The 23,128-nt window shown below is 45.1% G+C and overlaps 1 protein-coding gene across 2 annotated transcripts in view; it reads left to right on the top strand.

Moving 5' to 3' along the window:
- bin3 (bridging integrator 3) overlaps nucleotides 1–23,128 on the top strand; it is a 39,071-nt gene that overhangs the window by 14,556 nt on the left and 1,387 nt on the right. The window contains exons 5-8 of one of the 2 annotated variants that reach the window (XM_020489935.2): nucleotides 1,033–1,169; nucleotides 4,961–5,001; nucleotides 15,845–15,986; nucleotides 19,750–19,884. In XM_020489935.2, coding sequence (XP_020345524.1) covers nucleotides 1,033–1,169; nucleotides 4,961–5,001; nucleotides 15,845–15,986; nucleotides 19,750–19,884 — 455 coding nt within the window. The remainder of the gene's footprint in view (nucleotides 1–1,032; nucleotides 1,170–4,960; nucleotides 5,002–15,844; nucleotides 15,987–19,749; nucleotides 19,885–23,128) is intronic. The other variant, XM_031830104.1, reaches the window with a different exon arrangement.

Below are 23,128 nucleotides of genomic sequence, written 5' to 3'. Positions count from 1 at the left end.
CCAAACCACCCAGTTTATAATTCCTTATAGAACATGATGTCATATTGGCTCATTGGCTGAGTTTTCCAATCAGCAGCCTACTCGCATTAATATTTCTAATGGTCGGTGTGCGGCCACACCATTTTGTTGTTAAGGTACACAGAAAAGCTGCTTTTTTTAACATACTTAATTACATTTTTTTGTAATGTGTCTTTACCCGATCCTCAGAGCTCAGAGGCCTCAGTTGAGTTAGATTTTTTTTATTTTACTTTACGTCTTATCAACTTCTCTGTATGTCCCCAGTGCAGCTAATTTATTTTGACAGTGATGCGGTGATCCGATATGTGCTCTGTGTCTAAGATAAAGTGTCAGGAGTGCAGATTAACTGTAATTGGCGTTGGCACTATAGAAACATTTGCACACATTCCCAGTGCTTTTGTGAATATTCATCACAGCAGCCGAGCCCACCACCCCCTCGACTCTCTCCAACTGATGCTGCTAATTCTCTATCCTACTTTTCCTTTTCGCTTATTTAACTTTTGTGTCTGTCAAATGCCCACAGTGTCAGTCCTGGCACGGCTACTCACCTCTGCTGCTATGCCCCCATCCACAGGGCATGAGTGGTCTCTGAATGGTTTGATGAGCATGAAAATGATGTAAACTAAATAACATGGCCATATCAGTCACTAGATCTCAACCCAACTGAACACTTATGGGAGATTCTGGAGCGACACATGAGACACCATCAACAAAACACCAAATTATGGAATTTCTCATAGAAGAATAGTGTTGCATCCCTTCAATAGTTTCAGACACTTGTAGAATCTATGTCAAGGTGCATTGAAGCTGTTCCGGCTTGTGGTGACCCAATGACACTTTATTTAGTTGTTTCCTTTATTTTGGCAGTTACCTGTATGTTTCTCTATTCGGTTATGGCTTTTTTTCTTTCTCTCTATATCTCTCTCCTTCCCTCCCTTCCCATTTCCCTCTTTTTCAGGACCAGTTTTACCATTTGAATACTAATATTCTCTGCCTGTTTTATATGTCTTTCAGCGATGTCCAAGGCAGCAGTGAAGATCTCAGGTGACCTGCTCAGTAACCCGCTGTGTGAACAGGACCAGGCCTTCCTGGAGTCCATGACGGCTCTGGACACAGCCATGAAGAGGATGGACTCCTTTAACCAGGAGAAGGTCAGTGTCAGGACCTGTCCGTGCATCTCTCACACTGCCTCACACCACAGCCGAGTCATTCTCCTAGATTGTATTCTAAGTGGGGTGCATCGAAATTGTCTATTGAAACCAAAATAAACGATATACTCTTTTAGGCAGGGAGACCTATACAGTGGTAGAAGAAACCCTCCTCCAGCCTAGCTTTCACAGCTCTACCTATGGGCATTTTATTCAGTATTCTGACAGATATGCCTCATATGCCCTCTCTTCAAACACTCAAAGGGCAGAAACCAAAAGGGTTTGATTGGCCTAAGTGTATTTTCATCATTGTCAATATTGCGTAACTGTGTGAACGAGAAAAAAAATCATCTCACTCAAGATCTCTTCTCGTCTTTTGAAAGCGCCTCCAGCAGCACACTGGTCTATTAGCTGCTCATCTTTGTCAAATATCAGAGAGCTGTAGATCGGATGCATTTGTGACTCACTAGTGTTTAAAATAACTCATACTATGGAATAGCTTCACTTGGGAATGTCACAGGCTGTTTTAACGGGATCTGTTCTCTGCATGATCTTCCCCAGTCCCTCTCTGTGAGCAATTCTACTCTACAATTCTTAGCTCCTTTATGTTATTTGCCATGTGTGCTTCACATATTGGATTAAAATCATCGCTGCAGGTAATTGCTAAGGAAATCATAGGGTTGGCATTGCATGTGTTTCTACAGGGCATTGCACTGTGAGAGGCAGCTCTGTTAAGGTAGAGAAGTCAGTCACACAGGGAATCACACTGATCATCAAGAATGCAGAAGAAAATAAATAGTACGAGACCTGATTATACTATATCTTCAGAAGAGTGCTTTTGCCTTTGACTAGTTTTCCCAGCATCCTTTTATTTGCTGGTGGCTTTACCTTGAGTGACCAATGTTCATCTCTGTACATATTCTGAAGATCTCTGTGAATTCCTTTCAAGCGCTCAACAACAAGGCATTCTTCAAGCAAAGACTAGAGACATACACCACGTAAACTGTGCTCAGATGTAATCAAGATCTACAGTAGCCATTTGAAATGACTGGACAAAGTTAAGTGTGGTGACTGCTTGAGGTTCACAGCTTGTGACCTATGGTGGGTTGCTTCTTAGTGGTCTGCCAAGAAGAACAGTCCTTCAATTTGGACTGTATTTAATATGGAATGTCTTCTGAAGATTGGAAATGAGTAACATTTTCATACATTTTAACATCAAAATCCTTTCAGCTCAAATTCTGGAATCTTTACAAAAGCAGAAGCATTGCCAATATTTTCTACCCAACTGTTATGAAATGTAGGCAATTAAGAGTATCCATTTTCAGTCTGCTTTTCTCTTTCCTTCTCCACTTCCCTCTTAGTTAAACAGTGTCAAGACCCTAAAGGGTAGTTAACATCTCTTACTGTTTTCCTCTGAGCCCTCTTCCCTTTGACTACGCTAATAACCTTCATCACCTTCACACAACCTGGGAGGCCAGCTTTGCACTACACAGCATTCATCTTGTTGGACTATTTGAGCTTTCCAAATCATCTCGAATTGGTTTTGAGCTACTTTGAGTCATACGGTCAGGAACAGCTAGATGTCAATGCGGTATTGTATTTCTTTAAAAAAAAATGTTTTAACATCCCTGGTGTTTTGCAGGTCAATAACAAAAGGTGCAGGTTTGCTCTACAGTGTGTAGGAGTGGAGGCGTTGGCTGGCTCCATAGGGTGTAATTTCCTTCCTTGGCTTCATGGCCATGGTCTGCTGGACAGTGCTCCAGCCAGGCAGCATGGAGCCAAATACACCTTCTCACTTCTGGAGGCGAAGCAGTTAGAAAATAATACAAAATACATGATTCTCCATCATATCCAGCCTGCTTGTTTTTTTTCTTTGTGATTTTTAAGTGGCCTTCAGAGAGAGTTTTGACATGCAACCCTTCTGTTATCACAAAATGGTACTTGAGTTTAGGGGCCTCCTTTTTCAGCCAGTCTCAGTCAGCAAGATGTTTAACATGACCGTGTTCTGCTACAGGATGTTTCTCTGTGCCGCTTAGCTTGGCATTCGTTAAACTGGTTGAAACCTGACGGCAAAGCTTTTCTAGGCCCTTGGTTGGTCAGTTGGTTCAATATTTGGAATATCTCCTCAGGAGTCCAGAGTTGTTAAAGCCCAGCGCAGCTCACCAGAATCATACTCCACCAGCTCTCCCTCCAAGCTGGCTGTTCTTCCTTCTGACGGCACCGCCAACGACTCAACTGCTCAAGCAAAACAGACACCGAAGCAAACATTCTGTTGAGACAAGATGATTCGCCGCGGGGGCTGCGATTGAGCGAGCGGATAAAACGTGCAGGGATAATGAAGGCAGCAGTGGCCCAGGCCTGTGTGTTTATTTCTGGGGCTGAGGAGGGCGCGGAGCCCCCCCGGCATACTGCTGCTGAAGTCAAGCCCTAGTGAAAATGGCGGCTGAGCAGTAGCGGATGCTCCGTTTGGAGGGGTATTGATTTCCTCCGCGATCTGCATGTATTTTTGGGAGGCCTGTGTGCCGGGATGGCCTCTGCCCCGTGACTCACTCACAGAGACTGCTGCTAGAGCTCCGGCCTCAGGCACTGCTGGGCCTCAGCTGAATAGTCCTGCCCCCCTCTCTGTGGGAAAGGGCAGAGGGTAGAGGGCACCAGCATGCTTAAGCAAATGTGCTGGTGTTGTTCTCCCTGCTTACTGCATGCACTCACCTCGACAGCAGCGCAGCTCCAGCCTTTTCACTCTCCCAGGGAGGGGGGGATGGTGTGAATATGTAAAACAGAGGAAAATGTGAATTCCCATGTACTTATTTGTTATTGGTTCTCTCAAACTACATTCATTCGCATTATGTATTTGGAAAGATGCCTTGCGATTGTTTGTGTGTGTGTGGGTGTATATTCTCAGAGACTGTCAGGGCATTCACAAAGCTTTGCTGTTGTACAGTATTTGCTTCTTATGTTCTGTGATTGACTATCCTTCCAATAACTAGTGAATGATTGATTAGCTGTACTAGGCTCATTGTTCTCATGGAGCTGTCACTTCATGGAGTTGTCTTGCCACTTTTATTCCTCATTGAAATGATTTGAACGATACTCTTCACTGGAGTTGTTTGGCGGGTTAACTTAGCGTTCTGTCAGAGACGTAGATCTACGAGTCATTTTGAATCTGCAATGTAAATGACTTTGTAAACTTTATTAAATGTTTGCCAACTTCTGTCGATGAGACTTTGGCACCCGGGCTGGAGGCCTCGAGATGAGATGTTCATTTACTTCCACTTAACAAAGCCCCCCCCCCCCCCCCCCCCCCCCCCCTCCCTTCCCCTGTCGGCTCCGAGAAGGAGAATGCAGGAAAATATAAACTGTTATTGTTAAAATGTTTGTTTGCAAAGAACTTTCATCTTGTAAGGCAGCCCACCCTCCGCAGGATTTGAAATCAGTGGGGCTTAGCTTTCATGTCCGTCCCCTGACAGTTGCATCCTTTTGTATTGTTCAGCTCTATGAATATTCAGGTGTTTCTCCTCGGGGCTTGTGTACAATAAAAGAGTCAACGTCACAAAAGTTTCTTGCAACCCGCCTCACCTCCCTCCCCTCTATTGTCTTGAGTGCTCTGTTTGAAAATGCACAATATTTTTTATTTTTTATCATGCTGTTAATGAGTGGGACTATTTTGTATTTTGTTCAACTTAAAGTAATTAACTTTGACAACAAATTTCAAGTAATAAAGACATTCCCTTTCAATTTACGAGAAGTACTGGACTTTTTAAATGAATGTTTGACCCGTGTTTGTTCGTCCATAGGTGAACCAGATCTCAAAGACGGTGATCGATCCTCTGAAAAAGTAAGTGTCTATCTGGACCTGCACCTCTCCTATTGTCTGCATGTTTTTAATACATCACAAGCAGCAGCAGCTGCTGTGTCTTAAAAGCTGCTCTGTCTGTAGAGTGGGAAGGAGCACACACTTAAGGGGAGCTTAGCACTAGCTCCAGAAGGCTCTGTAATAAAGCATCGTTGATAGTAAAACTGGACTGGACTGGGGAGTGAATGGGGCTGCTGTGGTGGTGTGTCTGGAAGAAAGTTTACTTGGTTCCCCTTCCCTACTCTCGCCCCCGTCCGTCCAAGCACCACACACACACACACACACACACACACAGTGCAGAGGCGGTAGAGGGAGTGGCCAGGCCGGGAGCAAGGATCCCACCCGTCTTCCGTAGTGCTTGTTAAGGTCCTACTTCCTCCTGCTGACCCCTCCCCGGAGGCTGTTTTTTGGAGCGGGGTGGGTGGGTGGGTGTGTGTGTGTGTGTGTGTGTGTGTGTGTGTGTGTGTTTGAAAAAGAGAGACTTGGTGCGCTTGCCAGTGTCTGTCTGGTGAATTTGTGTGTTTAACTTTTGTTTATAACCACAAATCGGTCTGAAATCCCTGATCTTTTCATATCAAACCCTTCACAAAGTGAACTTTGATGGAACATAAGAATGCTATGAGTTAGTGTATGTGTGCGTGTGCTATTGGCCTCTTCCTCTTGTGTTCTGGTGCCGGAGCTGTGACAGGATGGAATGGTTCTAATTTCCTCTTCCTGGTGGGCGGCAGGCGGACGTGTGGGCAGGCCCTGAATATGGCAGAGGGCCCAGCTTCCTGGGCCAAGGGCAGGAGATTGGCTGGAGAGCAGGACTTGTCTCAGGACAGTACACACATATTGCATTGGACAAACACATTGTGGGGAGTCACTGTACTAACAGGATGGGCTCTGAGGCCAGATGAAGTTAGCCTCTCACTTATATGAGATTGAAATAGGTCAGGAAGTAGTAGATTTAGTCCTGCATGCATAAACAATGTTTTAAGATGGTGAATACAAGCCGCCAGCCCTTTTGCTGTATATGGTGTTGAAGCACAGCGTAATGTAATTAATCATCGAGGTATAGAGGACTGATCTATTAAGCCACCATACATTAACCTTCCATTAGTCCACCAGTAACTGAATGTTGACCATTGTTTCTGAAGTCTCAGTACTCTTTTGATGTTTTTGTGTCGATCTGTAAGAACATGTGTGGAATCTTAAATGGAGCAGAGAATGGTCCGAGCCTGGAAAGTCTCTTAATGGAGGGTTTTATTTGTCCCTTCAATGGGCTTTGCATGTACGTGCCGGCCGGTGTGTATTCACATTTAGGCCACACTTAGTTGGGTCATTAACACTCACTGTATTAACACATCCAGGAAATAATGAGCTCAGAAAGGTCAGTCTTTCTCCTCACCCCTCTCCCTTTCTTTCTCTTCCTCTCCCTTTCTCTCTCTCTCCCTTTCTCTCTCTCCCTCTCTTTATCTGTCTCCCTCTTCCTCAGTCTCTCCCTTTATCTGTCTCTCTCCCTGTCTCCATACCTCTAACTCTTTCTCTCTCCCTGTTTTTCTTTCTCTGTCTCTCTCCATCCATTCAGCGGGATCAGTGAATGACATCAGTCTGTTTATGTGGAGGGAGGGGGAGTGTGTGGGCATGAGTCGTTGCTGTTATCTGGGCCTCCTAGCCGAACCCGTTCTGCTCCATTGCTCTTTTGGGTAAGACTGAAGGCAGCTCTGTCGTAAAGACGTGCTCTGGTCCAAGCAGTGGCAGGGCAAACCAGCACTGCTCCTTTAAGCTAGCAAGGCTGGGAAATGGACTTCCCCGACACTCTGGTTAATTTAGCCTGCTATGGGAGTTAAGGTGCTGTTGGATTTCTGTTGTTGTGAAATAGTAGCAATTAGATGTGTTTAAGGGGGTGACTCAAAATGACGTAGCCTATAAACTAGCCTACGTTTTAATCACAGAAATGTTTTTTATTTGTATGTTTTTATGTTCAGTCTAGACTCAAGCCAAACCCCCCCGCTGCCTTATCTGGGGGGTTTTCTGCTCTTGCCTTTTTATATCTGGTGGATCAGGTATCTAGCTTGCGTTAGTCCTCTCACTTTCCATTAAGAGTCAAAGCATAAGGCATGTTGCGGCAGAGCAAACCTACCCTCTATCAAAACGGAGGTTCTGCTGGCACATATTCAACATACTCTGTCTTTACGCTTTTTACACTTAGCCTAGCCTACACAACAAACGGCAAAAACATAAACGCAACATGCAACAATTTCAAAGATTTTAATTCAAATCAAATGTTATTTGTCACATACACATGGTTAGCAGATGTTAATGTGAGTGTAGCGAAATGCTTGTGCTTCTAGTTCCGATAAGGCAGTAATAACCAACGAGTAATCTAACTTAACAATTTCACAACAGCTACCTTATACACACAAGTTATGCCAGCAGCATACCACCCTGCATACCACTGCTGGCTTTCTTCTGAAGCTAAACAGGGTTGGTCCTGGTCAGTTCCTGGATGGGAGACCAGATGCTGCTGGAAGTGGTGTTGGATGGCCAGTAGGAGGCACTCTTTCCTCTGGTCTAAAAAAATATCCCAATGCCCCAGGGCAGTGATTGGGGACACTGCCCTGTGTAGGGTGCCGTCTTTCGGATGGGACGTTAAATGGGTGTCCTGACTCTGAGGTCATTAAAGATCCCATGGCACTTATCGCAAGAGTAGGGGTGTTAACCCCGGTGTCCTGGCTAAATTCCCAATCTGGCCCTCAAACCATCACGGTCATCTAATAATCCCCAGTTTACAATAGGCTCATTCAACCCCCTCCTCTCCCCTGTAACTATTCCCCAGGTCGTTGCTGCAAATGAGAACGTGTTCTCAGTCAACTTACCTGGTAAAATAACAGATAAATAAAATAAGTGTAAAGGGATGAAGAATATGTACATAAAAATATATGAATGAGTGATGGTACAGAACGGCATAGGCAAGATGCAGTAGATGGTATCGAGTACAGTATATACATATGAGATGAGTAATGTAGGTTATGTAGCAGTTGCCGTGCATCTGTAAAAGTTTGAGTGCTTTTGGTGACAAGTCGAATTTCTTCAGCCTCCTGAGGTTGAAGAGGCGCTGCTGCGCCTTCTTCACCACGCTGTCTGTGTGGGTGGACCAATTCAGTTTGTCCGTGATGTGTATGCCGAGGAACTTAAGACTTTCTACCCTCTACACTACTGTCCCGTCGATATGGATAGGGGGGTGCTCCCTCTGCTGTTTCCTGAAGTCCATGATCATCTTTGTTTTGGTGACGTTGAGTGTGAGGTTATTTTCCTGACACCACACTCCGAGGGCCCTCACCTCCTCCCTGTAGGCCGTCTCATCATTGTTGGTAATCAAGCCTACCACTGTAGTGTCGTCTGCAAACTTGATGATTGAGTTGGAGGCGTGCATGGCCACGCAGTCGTGGGTGAACAGGGAGTACAGAAGAGGGCTCAGAACGCACCCTGGTAGGGCCCCAGTGTTGAGGATCAGCGGGGTGGAGATGTTGTTACCTACCCTCACCACAAGGGGGCGGCCCGTCAAAGTCCAGTACCCAGTTGCACAGGGCGGGGTCGAGACCCAGGGTCTCGAGCTTGATGACGAGTTTGGAGGGTACTATGGTGTTAAATACTGAGCTGTAGTCGATGAACAGCATTCTCACATAGTTATTCCTCTTGTCCAGATGGGTTAGGGCCGTGTGCAGTGTGGTTGCGATTGCGTCGTCTGTGGACCTGTTGGGGCGGTAAGCAAATTGGAGTGGGTCTAGGGTGTCAGGTAGGGTGGAGGTGATATGGTCCTTGACGAGTCTCTCAAAGGACTTCATGATGACGGAAGTGAGTGCACGGGGTGGTAGTCGTTTAGCTCAGTTAGCTTTCTTGGGAACAGGAACAACGGTGGCCCTCTTGAAGCATGTGGGAACAGCAGACTGGGATAAGGCTTGATTGAATATGTCCGTAAACACACCAGCCAGCTGGTCTGCGCATGCTCTGAGGACGTGGCTGGGGATGCCGTCTGGGCCTGCAGCCTTGCGAGGGTTAACACGTTTAAATGTTTTTCTCACGTCGGCTGCAGTGAAGGAGAGGCCGCAGGTTTTGGTAGCTGGCTGTGTCAGTGGCACTGTATTGTCCTCAAAGCGAGCAAAGAAGTTGTTTAGTCTGTCTGGGAGCAAGACATCCTGGTCCGCGACGAGGCTAGTTTTTATTTTGTAATCTGTGATAGACTGTAGACCCTGCCACATACCTCTTGTGTCTGAGCCGTTGAATTGCGACTCTACTTTGTCTCTATACTGACACTTAGCTTGTTTGATTGCCTTGCGGAGGGAATAGCTACACTGTTTGTATTTGGTCGTGTTTCCGGTCAACTTGCCCTGGTTAAAAGCAGTGGTTTGCGCGAATTCTGCCATCAATCCACGGTTTCTGGTTTGGGAATGTTTTAATAGTTGCTGTGGGTATGACATCGCCAATGCACTTGCTAATGAACTCGCTCGCCGAATCAGCGTATTCGTCAATGTTGTTGTTTGACGCAATGCGGAACATATCCCAATCCACATGATCAACGCAATCTTGAAGCGTGGAAACAGATTGGTCACACCAGCGTTGAACAGACCTGAGAGCGGGAGCTTCCTGTTTTAGTTTCTATCTATAGGCTGGAAGCAACAAAATGGAGTCGTGGTCAGCTTTTCCAAAAGGGGGTGGGGGAGGGCCTTATATGCGTCGCGGAAGTTAGAATAACAATGATCTAGGGTTTTACCAGCCCTGGTAGCACAATCGTTATGCTGATAGAATTTAGGGAGTCTTGTTTTCAAATTAGCCTAGTTAAAATCCCCAGCTACAATGAATGCAGCCTCAGGATTTGTAGTTTACAGTTTACATAGTAAAATAAAGTTAGTTCAGGGCCATCGATGTGTCTGCTTGGGGGGGATATATGTGGCTGTGATTATAATCGAAGAGAATTCTCTTGGTAGATAATGCGGTCGACATTTGATTGTGAGGAATTCTAAGTCGGGTGAACAGAAGGACTTGAGTTCCTGTATGTTGTTATGATCACACCACGTTTCGTTAATCATAAGGCATACCCCCCCGCCACTCTTCTTACCAGATATTTGTTTCTGTCGGCGCGATGCGTGAAGAAACTAGCTGGCTGTACCGACTCCGATAGCCTGTCTCAAGTGAGCCATGATGTCTCTCTGGAAGGCTACCCTTGCTCGGATTTCATCAACCTTGTTGTCAAGAGACTGGATATTGGCGAGTAGTATGCTCGGGAGCGGTGCGCGATGTACCCGTCTCCGGAGCCTGACCAGAAGACTGCTTCGTCTGCCCCTTTTACGGAGTCGTTGTATTGGATTGCCGGCTGGGATCCGATCCATTGTCCCGGGTGGTGGGCAAAACACAGGATCCACTTCGGGAAAGTCGTATTTATGGTCGTAATGATGGTGAGTTGACGTTGCTTTATGTCCAGTAATTCCTCCCGACTGTATGTAATAAAACCTAAGATTACCTGGGGTACCAGTGTAATAAATAATACGTAAAAAAAACGAAATACTGCATAGTTTCCTAGGAACGCGAAGCGAGGCGGACATCTCTGTCGGCGCCGGAAGTCACTGAGTTACTGAGTTATAGTTCATATAAGGACATCAGTCAATTGAAATACATTTATTAGGCCCTAATCTATGGATTTCACATGACTGGGAAAACAGATATGCATCTGTTGGTCACAGATACCATACAAAAATAGGTATGGGCGTGGATCAGAAAACCAGTCAGTATCTGGCGTGACCACTATTTGCCTCATGCAGCGCGACACATCTCCTTTGCATAGAGTTGATGCGGCTGTTGATTGTGGCCTGTGGAATGTTGTCCCACTCATCTTCAATGGCTGTGTAAAGTTGCTGGATATTGGCAAGAACTGGAATACGCTGTCATACACGTTAATACAGAGCATCCCAAACGTGCTCAATGGGTGACATGTCTGGTGAGTGCAGGCCATGGAAGAGCTTGGACATTTTCGGCTTCCAGGAATTGTGTACAGATGTGAGCATCTGCCCACTGAAGTCGGTTACATCGCCAAACTTCAGTCAAGTCAAGACCCTGGTGAGGACGACGAGCATGCAGATGAGTTTCCCTGAGAGGATTTCTCTCAGTTTGTGCAGAAATTCTTCAGTTGTGCAAACCTACAGTTTCATCAGCAGTCCGGGTGACTGGTCTCAGACGATCCTGCAGGTGAATAAGCTGGATGTGGAGGTCCTGGGCATGCATGGTTATACGTGGTCTGCGGTTGTGAGGCCGGTTGGACGTACTGCCAAATTCCCTAAAACAACGTTGGAGGCGGCTTATGGTAGAGAAATTAACATTCAATTCTCTGGCAACAACTCTGGTGGACATTCCTGGAGTCAGCATACCAATTGCACGCTCCCTCAACTTGAGACATCTGTTGCATTGTCTTTTATTGTCCCCAGCTCAAGGTGTGCCTGTGTAATGATCATGTTGTTTAATCAGCTTCTTGATATGCCACACCAGTCAGGTGGATGTATTATCTTGGCAAAGGAGAAATTCTCACTAACAGGGATATAAACAAATTTGTACACAACATTTTAGAGAAATAAGCTTTTTGTACGTATGGAAAATATTTTATTTCATTTCATGAAACATGGGGCCAACACTTTACATGTTGCATTTATATTTTTGTTCAGTATACTTTGTATTTTCATTATTCAATCACAAAATATGCATAATTTATGAGTAATCTTGGCTTTCGATGTTAGTCCCTTATTTCATAGTGAGATATGGGAGGTCAACATATTCTTAGAGATACCTTTTTGTTATTTTAGTAATGTGAAATTGACGGTGTTAAGTGGAGCGGTCAGTGAGCCTGCCAGACTAAGGTTCCTCCGAGGTCTCTGGTCAGCTCCAGCTGGGCTGGTTGGTCCAGACTGGGGTTTGGCTGACTGTCGGGTTGTGTCGGTCCAGCTATGGATCAGCTTGTCATAAACAAGCTCTGTCGACCAGTTGCTATTTTTGTCCACCTGCTATTTTCAGCCAGCCACCACACCCTAAATGACCAGTCACACAGACGGTGGTAGTGCGCCCTTGGTCCAGCAGAACCTGGGCTAGACACGGCTGGAGTAAATATAGGCTGGTCTGGAGCTGACCGGTCAGTATGTGGACGTCAGTCCAGAGACATCTAGGGAAATGTCCAACCCAGCCAGCGATCCAGCCCAAACTATCATTACGCACCGTGTACAGTGACCTTCAAACACAGCCACTGTCACTCCACTACATGAGTTACAGTTGAGTCAGACAGGCTCCCACAGAGCTCCTCTTTAGACAGTCTGAGCACAACACGGACACATTGGCATCCTCTTGGAGCTCTACCTCTAGGTATAAAAGCATTGGGACAGTGAGGAGATCATTAGTGTGGAAGGACGGGATCAACTTCTAATATCGGCTCACACAGGTGTTCTCTCAGTCACATCATTAAGAGGAAGGACTGACTGTCGCCACTACCAGATACCGCCTACCTACAATGTGATCATGTGTGAGGGTGACTAAGTGACCTAAATGCTGTCATTACTACTCTATTGCGTTGCTGTAGTCATCAGACATCATGGCACCTCATGACACCATGCAGAGGTGGTGTGAGGTGATGTGCTCTGGTGGAGGAGAATGCGGTCAGCCTTTGTGCCTTTTTAGTGAGCCAGTGTGGTGTGTAATGTCATGGACCAATGGAATTGTTTCAGAGTGCACTCGTGCCTAGAGGGTGGTTGCATAATCCCCTGGCACTCGAAGTATGTGAACACTACACTGGAGCAAGAGGCAGATAGTAAACTACTAGAGGAAGGCATCCACTCTGCGCTGCCTGCTGTTAACTGAGCCAAAGTGATGTTTTATAAATAAAGGAAGAGCGTGGGCTGTGGGGCTGGGCTCTGTGACGTCGCCAAAACGATACAAGGCCGCTCCCTTCTCAACTTCCTGTGGGAAACAATCCACAGCTTGTCTGAGGCCCAGTTCACGTCACACTGCCCTCCTCCCAACGGCCCACCCCTTCACAGGGCTTACTCTACTCTACTCGGTGTTGAGGACGACTAGATTTCACAACCTTTTGTCAGGTCCATTGTCAATTCCCTTCACCTGTTGTATAGTAAGTAGTGGGAAAGGAAGATTGGCTCATTGTTTGAGGAAAAAGTGAATCACTGGCACACTTTACGCTAGTGAGAGTAGCATACCAAGGAACTACGCTATAGCTACAGTGGGGCAAAAAAGTATTTAGTCAGCCACCAATTGTGCAAGTTCTCCCACTTAAAAAGATGAGAGGCCTGTAATTTTCATCATAGGTACACTTCAACTATGACAGACAAAATTAGAAAAAGAATCCAGAAAATCACATTGTAGGATTTTTAATGAATTTATTTGCAAATTATGGTGGAAAATAAGTATTTGGTCACCTACAAACAAGCAAGATTTCTGGCTCTCATAGACCTGTAACTTCTTCTTTAACAGGCTCCTCTGTCCTCCACTCGTTACCTGTATTAATGCCACCTGTTTGAACTTGTTATCAGTATAAAAGACACCTGTCCACAACCTCAAACAGTCACACTCCGAACTCCACTATGGCCAAGACCAAAGAGCTGTCAAAGGACACCAGAAACAAAATGGTAGACCTGCACCAGGCTGGGAAGACTGAATCTGCAATAGGTAAGCAGCTTGGTTTGAAGAAATCAACTGTGGGAGCAATTATTAGGAAATGGAAGACATACAAGACCACTGATAATCTCCCTCGATCTGGGGCTCCACGCAAGATCTCACCCCGTGGGGTCAAAATGATCACAAGAACGGTGAGCAAAAATCCCAGAACCACACGGTGGGGACCTAGTGAATGACCTGCTGAGAGTTGAAACCAAAGTAACTCAAATCCTGCAGTGCCAGTCGTGTCCCCCTGCTTAAGCCAGTAAATGTCCAGGCCCGTCTGAAGTTTGCTAGAGAGCATTTGGATGATCCAGAAGAAGATTGGGAGAATGTCATATGGTCAGATGAAACCAAATAGAACTTTTTGGTAAAAACTCAACTTGTCGTGTTTGGAGGACAAAGAATGCTGAGTTGCATCCAAAGAACACCATACCTACTGTGAAGCATGGGGGTGGAAACATCATGCTTTGGGCTGTTTTTCTGCAAAGGGACCAGGACGACTGATCCGTGTCTAGAAAGAATGAATGGGGCCATGTTTTGTGAGATTTGAGTGAAAACCTCCTTCCATCAGCAAGGGCATTGAAGATTAAACGTGGCTGGGTCTTTCAGCATGACAATGATCCCAAACACACCGCCCGGGCAATGAAGGAGTGGCTTCGTAAGAAGCATTTCAAGGTCCTGGAGTGGCCTAGCCAGTCTCCAGATCTCAACCCCATAGAAAATCTTTGGAGGGAGTTGAAAGTCCGTGTTGCCCAGCAACAGCCCCAAAACATCACTGCTCTAGAGGAGAGGAATAGGCCAAAATACCAGCAACAGTGTGTGAAAACCTTGTGAAGACTTACAGAAAATGGTTGACCTCTGTCATTGCCAACAAAGGGTATATAAGAAAGTATTGAGAAACTTTTGTTATTGACCAAATACTTATTTTCCACCATAATTTGCAAATAAATTCATAAAAAATCCTACAATGTGATTTTCTGGATTTTTTTTCTTCTCATTTTGTCTGTCATAATTGAAGTGTACCTATGATGAAAATTACAGGCCTCACTCATCTTTTTAAGTGGGAGAACTTGCACAATTGGTGGCTGACTAAATACTTTTTTGCCCCACTGTATCTGCAGCCTGTATGAAATCATCTCAGATGATTAATAGAAAATCAAAGCAATGTCATCAGGTTATGAATTAGACCTGTGCATTAGACCTGTGTAATTAAACATGCATGGTGAATATGACACCTGTCTTACTGTGCCTATATATAATCACACAAAATATATTAGTGTTCTCAAATGTGTGACACTTGGTTAGATTGTCTGACTAAACAGGTTGGCAACCATTTTTGTTTTGTAGTTTGGAAAATGTTCATCTTTTGCAAATTAAGTGGCGTAGCTGCATTTCTGCACTGTATTTCCCAATAAAAGCAGAACGCACAGAACCAGTGTGTTGGAGCAAAGTAAGTCCCAGGATGAGGCACGGACTCCTGTTGCTAAGTTACAGATGAGTGTTTCCTATTTTTAGTACCTAAGACAAGGATTCTCTCTGAAAGAATGTATTTTCATTTTGAATAACCTAATTGAAACTGAATAAATTGTTTCATGCCATTTGCACTAGAGTAATTCAATATTAACAACCAAGGACCGTGTCTCTAGTCTACACTAAGAGGTCTCCTACTTGAGGGCGCTTTTCTGTGTTACATGCGTATCGATCCAGGTGACCTCACACAAGCACACCTGTAAACCCCAATTCAAAAAGTTCTCAATGGTTCAGAAAAAGCAGAGATTATTTTATTTTTTTTACAGTCTTTCGATCTTAAAGAGCAGTTTTCTATGCACATTTTTATTATTTCAAGACAACATTTAGGGTTCAGTTGGTATGATTGGTTTAGATGTATTGGTCTGAATTGAGAGCACATTGCATTAAGTAGGAAGAATCATTCAGATTGTCTGTTAATAGGCAGTTGTTCCTCTGACAGGGCTCTTGCCTGTCTATGTTCACAGAGCAGTATCGTTTCTCGTTAGGCCTATGTCCACGTATATCTCCGGTACAAAGCAGTGTCACTTTGTCTCCATGATGTGGTCCAGCAGTATCTCTGTCAGTCTCTGCGCCTAGATCTCATTCTCTGTGTCTCTGTGTGTCTCAGGTACAGCAGTGTGTTCCCCAGCCTCAACATGGCCGTGAAACGAAGGGAGCAAGCTCTACAGGACTACAAGAGGTTACAGTCCAAGGTAGAGAAGTATGAAGAGAAGGAGAAGACCGGTCCCATCATGGTCAAACTACACCAGGTACACTATATATGTAACAGAACTGTGCTAAAAGCGGCTGCTGGCACGTGTGTTGTCCACTTGAAATCTGTCTGTTGAGCAACATAAATCAGGCTTTAAGCTCTTGCCTTGCATGGTGTCAGTGTTTTGAATACGATCAATAAGTGAACAAGGTACAAATGCTGACTGGATATGAACATGTACATGTGCACTCTTTTCACCCACACAAGCGACCAGGCTGTCAAGTATTGCCTTTTGAAAAGGCACTGCTGCACATAAACGGGCACGTCATTTAGTATTGTAGACACATTCGCTGAGACCTCTAGGGCAGCATTCACAGATATCAATGCAGCGCTGCCTGGGCTCACACACCCTCACATGGGTGGCCACCCACACACATTGAGAAAAGCATTGTCAGTGGCACAAAGAGTCAAGAGGCCCCCTATGTCCCTGGCCTTTGAATCTCACAGCTCTTAGAGAAATGATCTGGACCAAACACTAACATGCCATTTAAAGACTCACAAAGGACAGACACACAGGGGAGTTACTTAAGATAAATATTACTTCACACAGGTGATTCTGTTCTACATATGTTATATCCCCTCTCGAGCACACACACATTGCGCACTCTATATCATTGCCTATTCATTGAGATATCATCTCTTTCTTAATGCCCACCAGACTACCCACTAATACATCACACACGTTCCTGATCAGCGGTGGTGTGGTCTGCACACAGCCAACTCTTCCCACATAACCCACTCCTCCTCACTTGTGATCGTGATTAGGCTTTTTATTTTTTCTCTATTCTTCTCTGTGGGAAGACATTTTCATTCTCCTGTTGTTTTTCACTGTTGTTGACAGATTACATTTCTGAGAACGTAGCTGATATGTTATGGTTGAGCCCCAGTAGTGATTGAGGTATGCATAGGTCTGTTACCGTGACCGTATTACCGCCACACCGGCGGTCACGAGTTATGACGGCAGTTAAATTCCACGTGACCGTTTAGTCATGTTAATTAGACTTCTCCAAGCTCTGATGCTGCTGATGGTCTTTAGTAGCCTACCAAACTTGCTAACTGCCTGGTACTCGACACTCTATTGTCCCTCTAATCACTCTGACATCAATGCAAATGTAATCGAAAATCTAATCAAACACTTCTTGACAGTCCATGAGCTCATGTTGCGCAACATTTCTATATGCAATGTGCTTTTGCTGTTCGTTAGGCCTACTCATCTTGTTGGCTGCTGAAAAAGTAAATGTGGACAGTTCTTCCAATACCTTAAACATGCACCTCGGATAAGGACGTGTGCAGTTGCGTCCCTGATGTGTCTGTCTTCACTTGTAGCCTGTGAGAAAGACTCAATCGTGACGGCCATTGGCTAATAAGAATTTAGCTATCTGATAGAACCGTGGAGGTGAGAAGTGCTTTGGAGCACACAGCCAGGAGAAGGGAATTATAATTATTATTTTCACCAAGGGCACAACGGTCACTGGCCGCAAAAGGCATGTATATTTTTTTAGGGTGCATTATGGCCACGCAAAGGGGATGACGCCGGGAAATTCAAGGCATTATCAAGTGCTTGTCAAATTGTGAATGAAAGATTGATGAAGTGTGTACAGCCTGTGCAAGAAACAAAGCAGAGCTCATGCAACTTTTTTCAAATCATCATTAGAGTCTCATCATATAGCCTTAGAATGTACAAAAAGATTTGCAACATATAGCCCAATGTTTGTATCGCAACTAAAGATGCATAAATAACTCTAAATTAAGCATATAGGAGGACCTGTTTCTTTGTTAACCTTCCAACACAGAATAGCCGCACGTGTACACCCCCTCAAATAATTTGGAGAAAATATCCTTTCTATTTTTTTCAGCCATGTTCATTTGTATTATTCATACAACAAAATAATATAAACTAATGCCATGTAATTCTAAGCAAATCTTGTCTGCTAAATGAACTAGTGTAGCCAACAGCCATATTGCATAACCAGATCAGGGCCTAACATAAGGACAACTCAAGAGTATGCTATTCTGTTCTTCTGAAATAAACTAAATTTTCTTCATATCATATTTCTTTAGACCAGTCTAAAACAAATAATGGATTTATTGTGATGGTGTGGGCTATATAACATGGATGGATTTATTAGACTTTTTAAAAATGAAAAAACTGCGTTTATTTTCAGTAAACTTAACATATATAAATATTTGTATGAACATAAGACTCAACAACTGAGACATAAACTGAAAAATTTCCACAGACGTGACTAACAGAAATGGAATAATGTGTCCCTGATCAAAGGGGGGGGATCAAAATCAGAAGTAACAGTCAGTATCTGGTGTGGCCACCAGCTGCATTAAGTACTGCAGTGCATCTCCTCCTCATGGACTGCACCAGATTTGCCAGTTCTTGCTGTGAGATGTTACCCCACTCTTCCACCAAGGCACCTGCAAGTTCCCGGACATTTCTGGGGGGAATGGCCCTAGCCCTCACCCTCCGATCCAACACGTCCCAGACGTGCTCAATGGGTTTGAGATCCGGGCTCTTCGCTGGCCATGGCAGAACACTGACATTTCTGTCTTGCAGGAAATCACGCACAGAACGAGCAGTATGGCTGGTGGCATTGTCATGCTGGAGGGTCATGTCAGGATGAGCCTGCAGGAAGAGTACCACATGAGGGAGGAGGATGTCTTCCCTGTAACACACAGTGTTGATTGCCTGCAATGACAACAAGCTCAGTCCAATGATGCTGTGACACACCGCCCCAGACCATGACGGACCCTCCACCTCCAAATCGGTCCCGCTCCAGAGTACAGGCCTCGGTGTAACCCTCACCCCTGGTGAGACAAAACTGTGACTCGTCAGTGAAGAGCACTTTTTGCCAGTCCTGTCTGGTCCAGCGATGGTGGGTTTGTGCCCATAGGCAACGTTGTTGCCGGTGATGTCTGGTGAGGACCTGCCTTTACAACAGGCCTACAAGCCCTCAGTCCATCCTCTGTCCGCAATAGGCTGAGAGACTGAACACTGATGGAGGAATTGTGCGTTCCTGGTGTAACTGAGGCAGTTGTTATTGCCATCCTGTACCTGTCCCGCAGGTGTGATGTTCGGATGTACCGATTCTGTGCAGGTGTTGTTACATGTGGTCTCTCACTGCGACGATAAGCTGTCCGTCCTGTCTCCCTGTAGCGCTGTCTTAGGCGTCTCACAGTACATATATTGCAATTTATTTCCCTGGCCACATCTGCAGTCCTCATGCCTCCTTGCAGCATGCCTAAGGCACGTTCACGCAGATGAGCAGGGACCCTGGGCATCTTTCTTTTGGTGTTTTTCAGAGTCAGTAGAAAGGCCTCTTTAGTGTCCTATGTTTTCATAACTGTGACCTTAATTGCCTACCGTCTTTAAACTGTTAGTGTCTTAACGACCGTTCCACTGGTGCATGTTCATTACTTGTTTATGGTTCATTGAACAAGCATGGGAAACAGTGTTTAAACCCTTTACAATGAAGATATTTGGATTTTTACAAATTATCTTTGAAAGACAGTTCGGAAAAAGGGACGTTTCTTTTTTTGCTGAGTTTAGATGTTCCAAAGATCTACATCAGTGGCTTGCAGGCCATGTGTGGAAGCCAGTGGCTTGCAGGCCATGTGTGCTAAATATGTTTGCCAATTCCTGTGAGACCGGCAGTTATTTGCTTGACAATCACTGGCTGACATGACCGCCACAGTCCTAGGTATGTATGCTAAAGCTTCAACTGGTCTTCTGTTTGCCCTAATCTGTCCAGGCCAGGGAGGAGCTGAGACCAGTCAGGGAGGACTTTGAATCCAAGAACAAGCAGCTGTTGGATGAGATGCCCAAGTTCTACCACAGCCGCATCGACTACTTTCAGCCCAGCTTTGAGGCACTCATCCGGGCACAGGTGAGCTATAGATAGTGTATGATTGGGTGCACACTTGTGACCGTCCCAGTTTAACTCTGGTGAGCCATCTTTATAATGCATACATGCACAGTTATGAATTATAAGGCATTCAGTTGACACCCAAAACCTGTTCACAACTTTCCAATCCCAGTTCAAATAGTTTCCAATGGGTTTTATTTGAGTCGTTTTAATAGATTGTTTATTTGGGTGTAGTGTTGCCCCTAGCTGTCTGTTGACCAGCATCAGAGCAAGAGAGAGTGGTAGTGTAGAAGAGAGTGCGTGTAATCCTCCCTGTCTCCCCCACCCAGTCTTAATGTGATTAACCCCAGTGACGGCCCCACGCCTTCCTAATTAGCCCAGGAAGCCCAGGTCTGTCTGTCTGTCCGTCTTGCTCCCGCCTCTTTCTAACCTAGGAGCCCGGTCAGCCCGCCTCGCTATAACCAGCCCAGCAGCTGAGTCGAGTGCCCGCCACAATCGCCCACCCTCCGCACCCTACCTCCACCCCCCGCCATGTAATTTCCTCTTATGGTCCACACGCCTAATCAGATTGAGAAGTGGCCACATCACTAGGCCAGGCTGGCACCCCGCCCCCAAAAACACTGGCAGACAGACAGCTGCCTATCAGACTCAGCAGACATGTCAATGATACTGCCAGGCAAACCCAGAGGGGGTTCAAAGGATATGTCTGCCCTTTGATCAATCCAAAGTGATGTCTTCTGTGACACAGAGTTCTGTACGTTCCTCTGTGTTCCTATGATAGCAGAGCAGGTGGGTAGGTTTGTGTGTGATGACTGTTACTAGTAGACTAAGTGAATGGAGCCCTCCTGGGTATAACAGCAGCGGAGCCTAATCTTCACTGCTCAGGAGATGGTGTCACTGGAAGTAGTCTGTCTGGACTTGGTAGCTGCCATTAGGTCTCTGGTAATCTTGTTAGCTGATCAGGATTATCTCCTTCATAGTAGCGCTGTAATTTAACAATGGACATCACTGTGTCATTATCTCTTCCTAGAATGATGATTATACAGGCATAATCATTCTCTATAAGATTTGGATTTAATAGAGACTGGTTGTGGATGAAAATTAATGGGTACAGATTTTGGGCCTTCCCACTGTTACATTGTCCCTGTTTCAGTGCTCTGTCCTCTATGGACACTGGAGCAAGACTGTACTACTCAGTCATTTGCAGACAGACTGACTCACTGCTGAAGCAGCTTCAAACAGTAATGAGGGCCCTCTGATGGAGGCAGAGCGCTGATGACTCGAACATGCTCAGATAGCTCATCTCTAACTCTAGCAGTGTGAATTAGTGGGGTTGGGTCAGAGGGACAGACTCCAGAGCTGGGCTGACGTACACAGCCACTCCTCTAGTACAGCCGCTACTGGGTGGTCAGTCAGTCAGCACAGCACAGCAGCCCAGTGGACCTCGGGTCCGGGCCAGCCCCCCTCAGCTGGCCCTGCAAGCGCAGTCTGGACTCCCACTCCCCCTCTCTCCCCCGGACATGCTGCATGGCTCCCAGAGCACCCTCACAATGCCTCTCTTTGTTCTGAGGCTCGAACACCACTAGTTCCATAAAAAGGCTGTGAATGGGAAGCAATGCTCTGCTCTGCTGTGATCGGATGTGCCTGTCCACCTGTACAGATGCTGGATAATTGAGCCATTGTCTGAGTGTGGATTCCCGGTGGTTGTTCTTGGTTACGGTGTTCTGTACTGCTTTTACAAACTGAAAGAAATAATGTTATTTTGACACACGCTACTGTCATCAGTTTCAACTGTTCTGCCTTATTATTATTCGACCATGCTGGTCATTTATGAACATTTGAACATCTTGGCCATGTTCTGTTATAATCTCCACCCGGCACAGCCAGAAGAGGACTGGCCACCCCACATAGCCTGGTTCCTCTCTAGGTTTCTTCCTAGGTATTGGCCTTTCTAGGGAGTTTTTCCTAGCCACCGTGCTTCTACACCTGCATTGCTTGCTGTTTGGGGTTTTAGGCTGGGTTTCTGTACAGCACTTTGAGATATCAGCTGATGTACGAAGGGCTATATAAATAAATTTGATTTGATTTGATAATGATTGAGTTATTTTGCACCTGAGCCCATTGATAGACTAGATTGATAGAGATGGGCTCATATTGGACGCCAAATTTCTATGACTTTTTCTCCAACGTACTGTATGTTATTGAAATATTGATAGAGAAATAATCAGAGTTGAGGTCTGATGAGCCGGCGTAGCTCTCTGTCTATATCAATATTTAGTCAATCGGGGCTAGGGTGAGGCCACGGGTGTGTATTTGGACGTTTGTTCAAAAATAAGTCACCGAGGTCATACAAATAATAGTCTGAATTTGGCTTCTTTTCATATGTGGTCCATGTAGACTTACTGGGATAATTGTAGAGACTGGATGACAAGAAGGATGTTCACGCCGGACCGGACACAGTGATCGTGTGTGCATTATCACTGACATGTATTCCATAGCTTTTTCACCAAGCCACTTTTCAAATGAAAAATATCCACTTTACCCCCACATACACCGGTAACTTAATACTCATGGCCCACTGATGTGGTCTAGGTGGCAGAGTTTGCTATAAACACACAGAGGCCTTTCAAACCGGGTTCCTCTTCCGGTTAGCCAACTAAAGAGCTTCTGTTAATATAACTTTTGCTGCCACTGGCACACACATCATGTGGATAAGACATTTGGTCTGAATTAAATGTCCTTTGATCAGATGTAATTAGTTGAAAATGGCTACATATTGTCATTTCTCTAGCAGCATGCATCCTCTGACAAAGCTCCTATAGTAGCATGTGGTTAACAGTCTTCATTTTCCTATCTGAAATGGCCTCTATTTATTTTCTGTTATGGCCAGCAGCAGCTATTATTTTATTCCAACCTCTATATAGAACTGAACAAACGTGCACATTTGCAAATAAATCAGAAATGCCCCCTTAAGTGTACTGTAGCATATGCATCGCTGCATGAATAAATATTGAAATGTGTGTGGGTTTCAAGGGGTTGTATTTCCCAGTACTTTCATTCTCGGCCCACTCTTCTGGAGTCTTGTAATGTGATTAAAGTCTATTAATCATCAAAGTATCTCTCCTGGGATTCTGACTCATGAACTGGGGGAAGAAGCAGGGGTGGGATGTGTCAGGAAAGCTTTCAGTGAACACTCTATCTCATGTTGCGATTGGAAGAGAAAAGGCAGGGTCACTACCCACTGAAGGTCTGGGGTTTGTTTTAG

The sequence above is a fragment of the Oncorhynchus kisutch genome, linkage group LG8 (genome assembly GCF_002021735.2).
Source record: "Oncorhynchus kisutch isolate 150728-3 linkage group LG8, Okis_V2, whole genome shotgun sequence".
NCBI lineage: Eukaryota > Metazoa > Chordata > Actinopteri > Salmoniformes > Salmonidae > Oncorhynchus > Oncorhynchus kisutch.
This window is presented reverse-complemented; position numbering and strand designations above follow the sequence as displayed.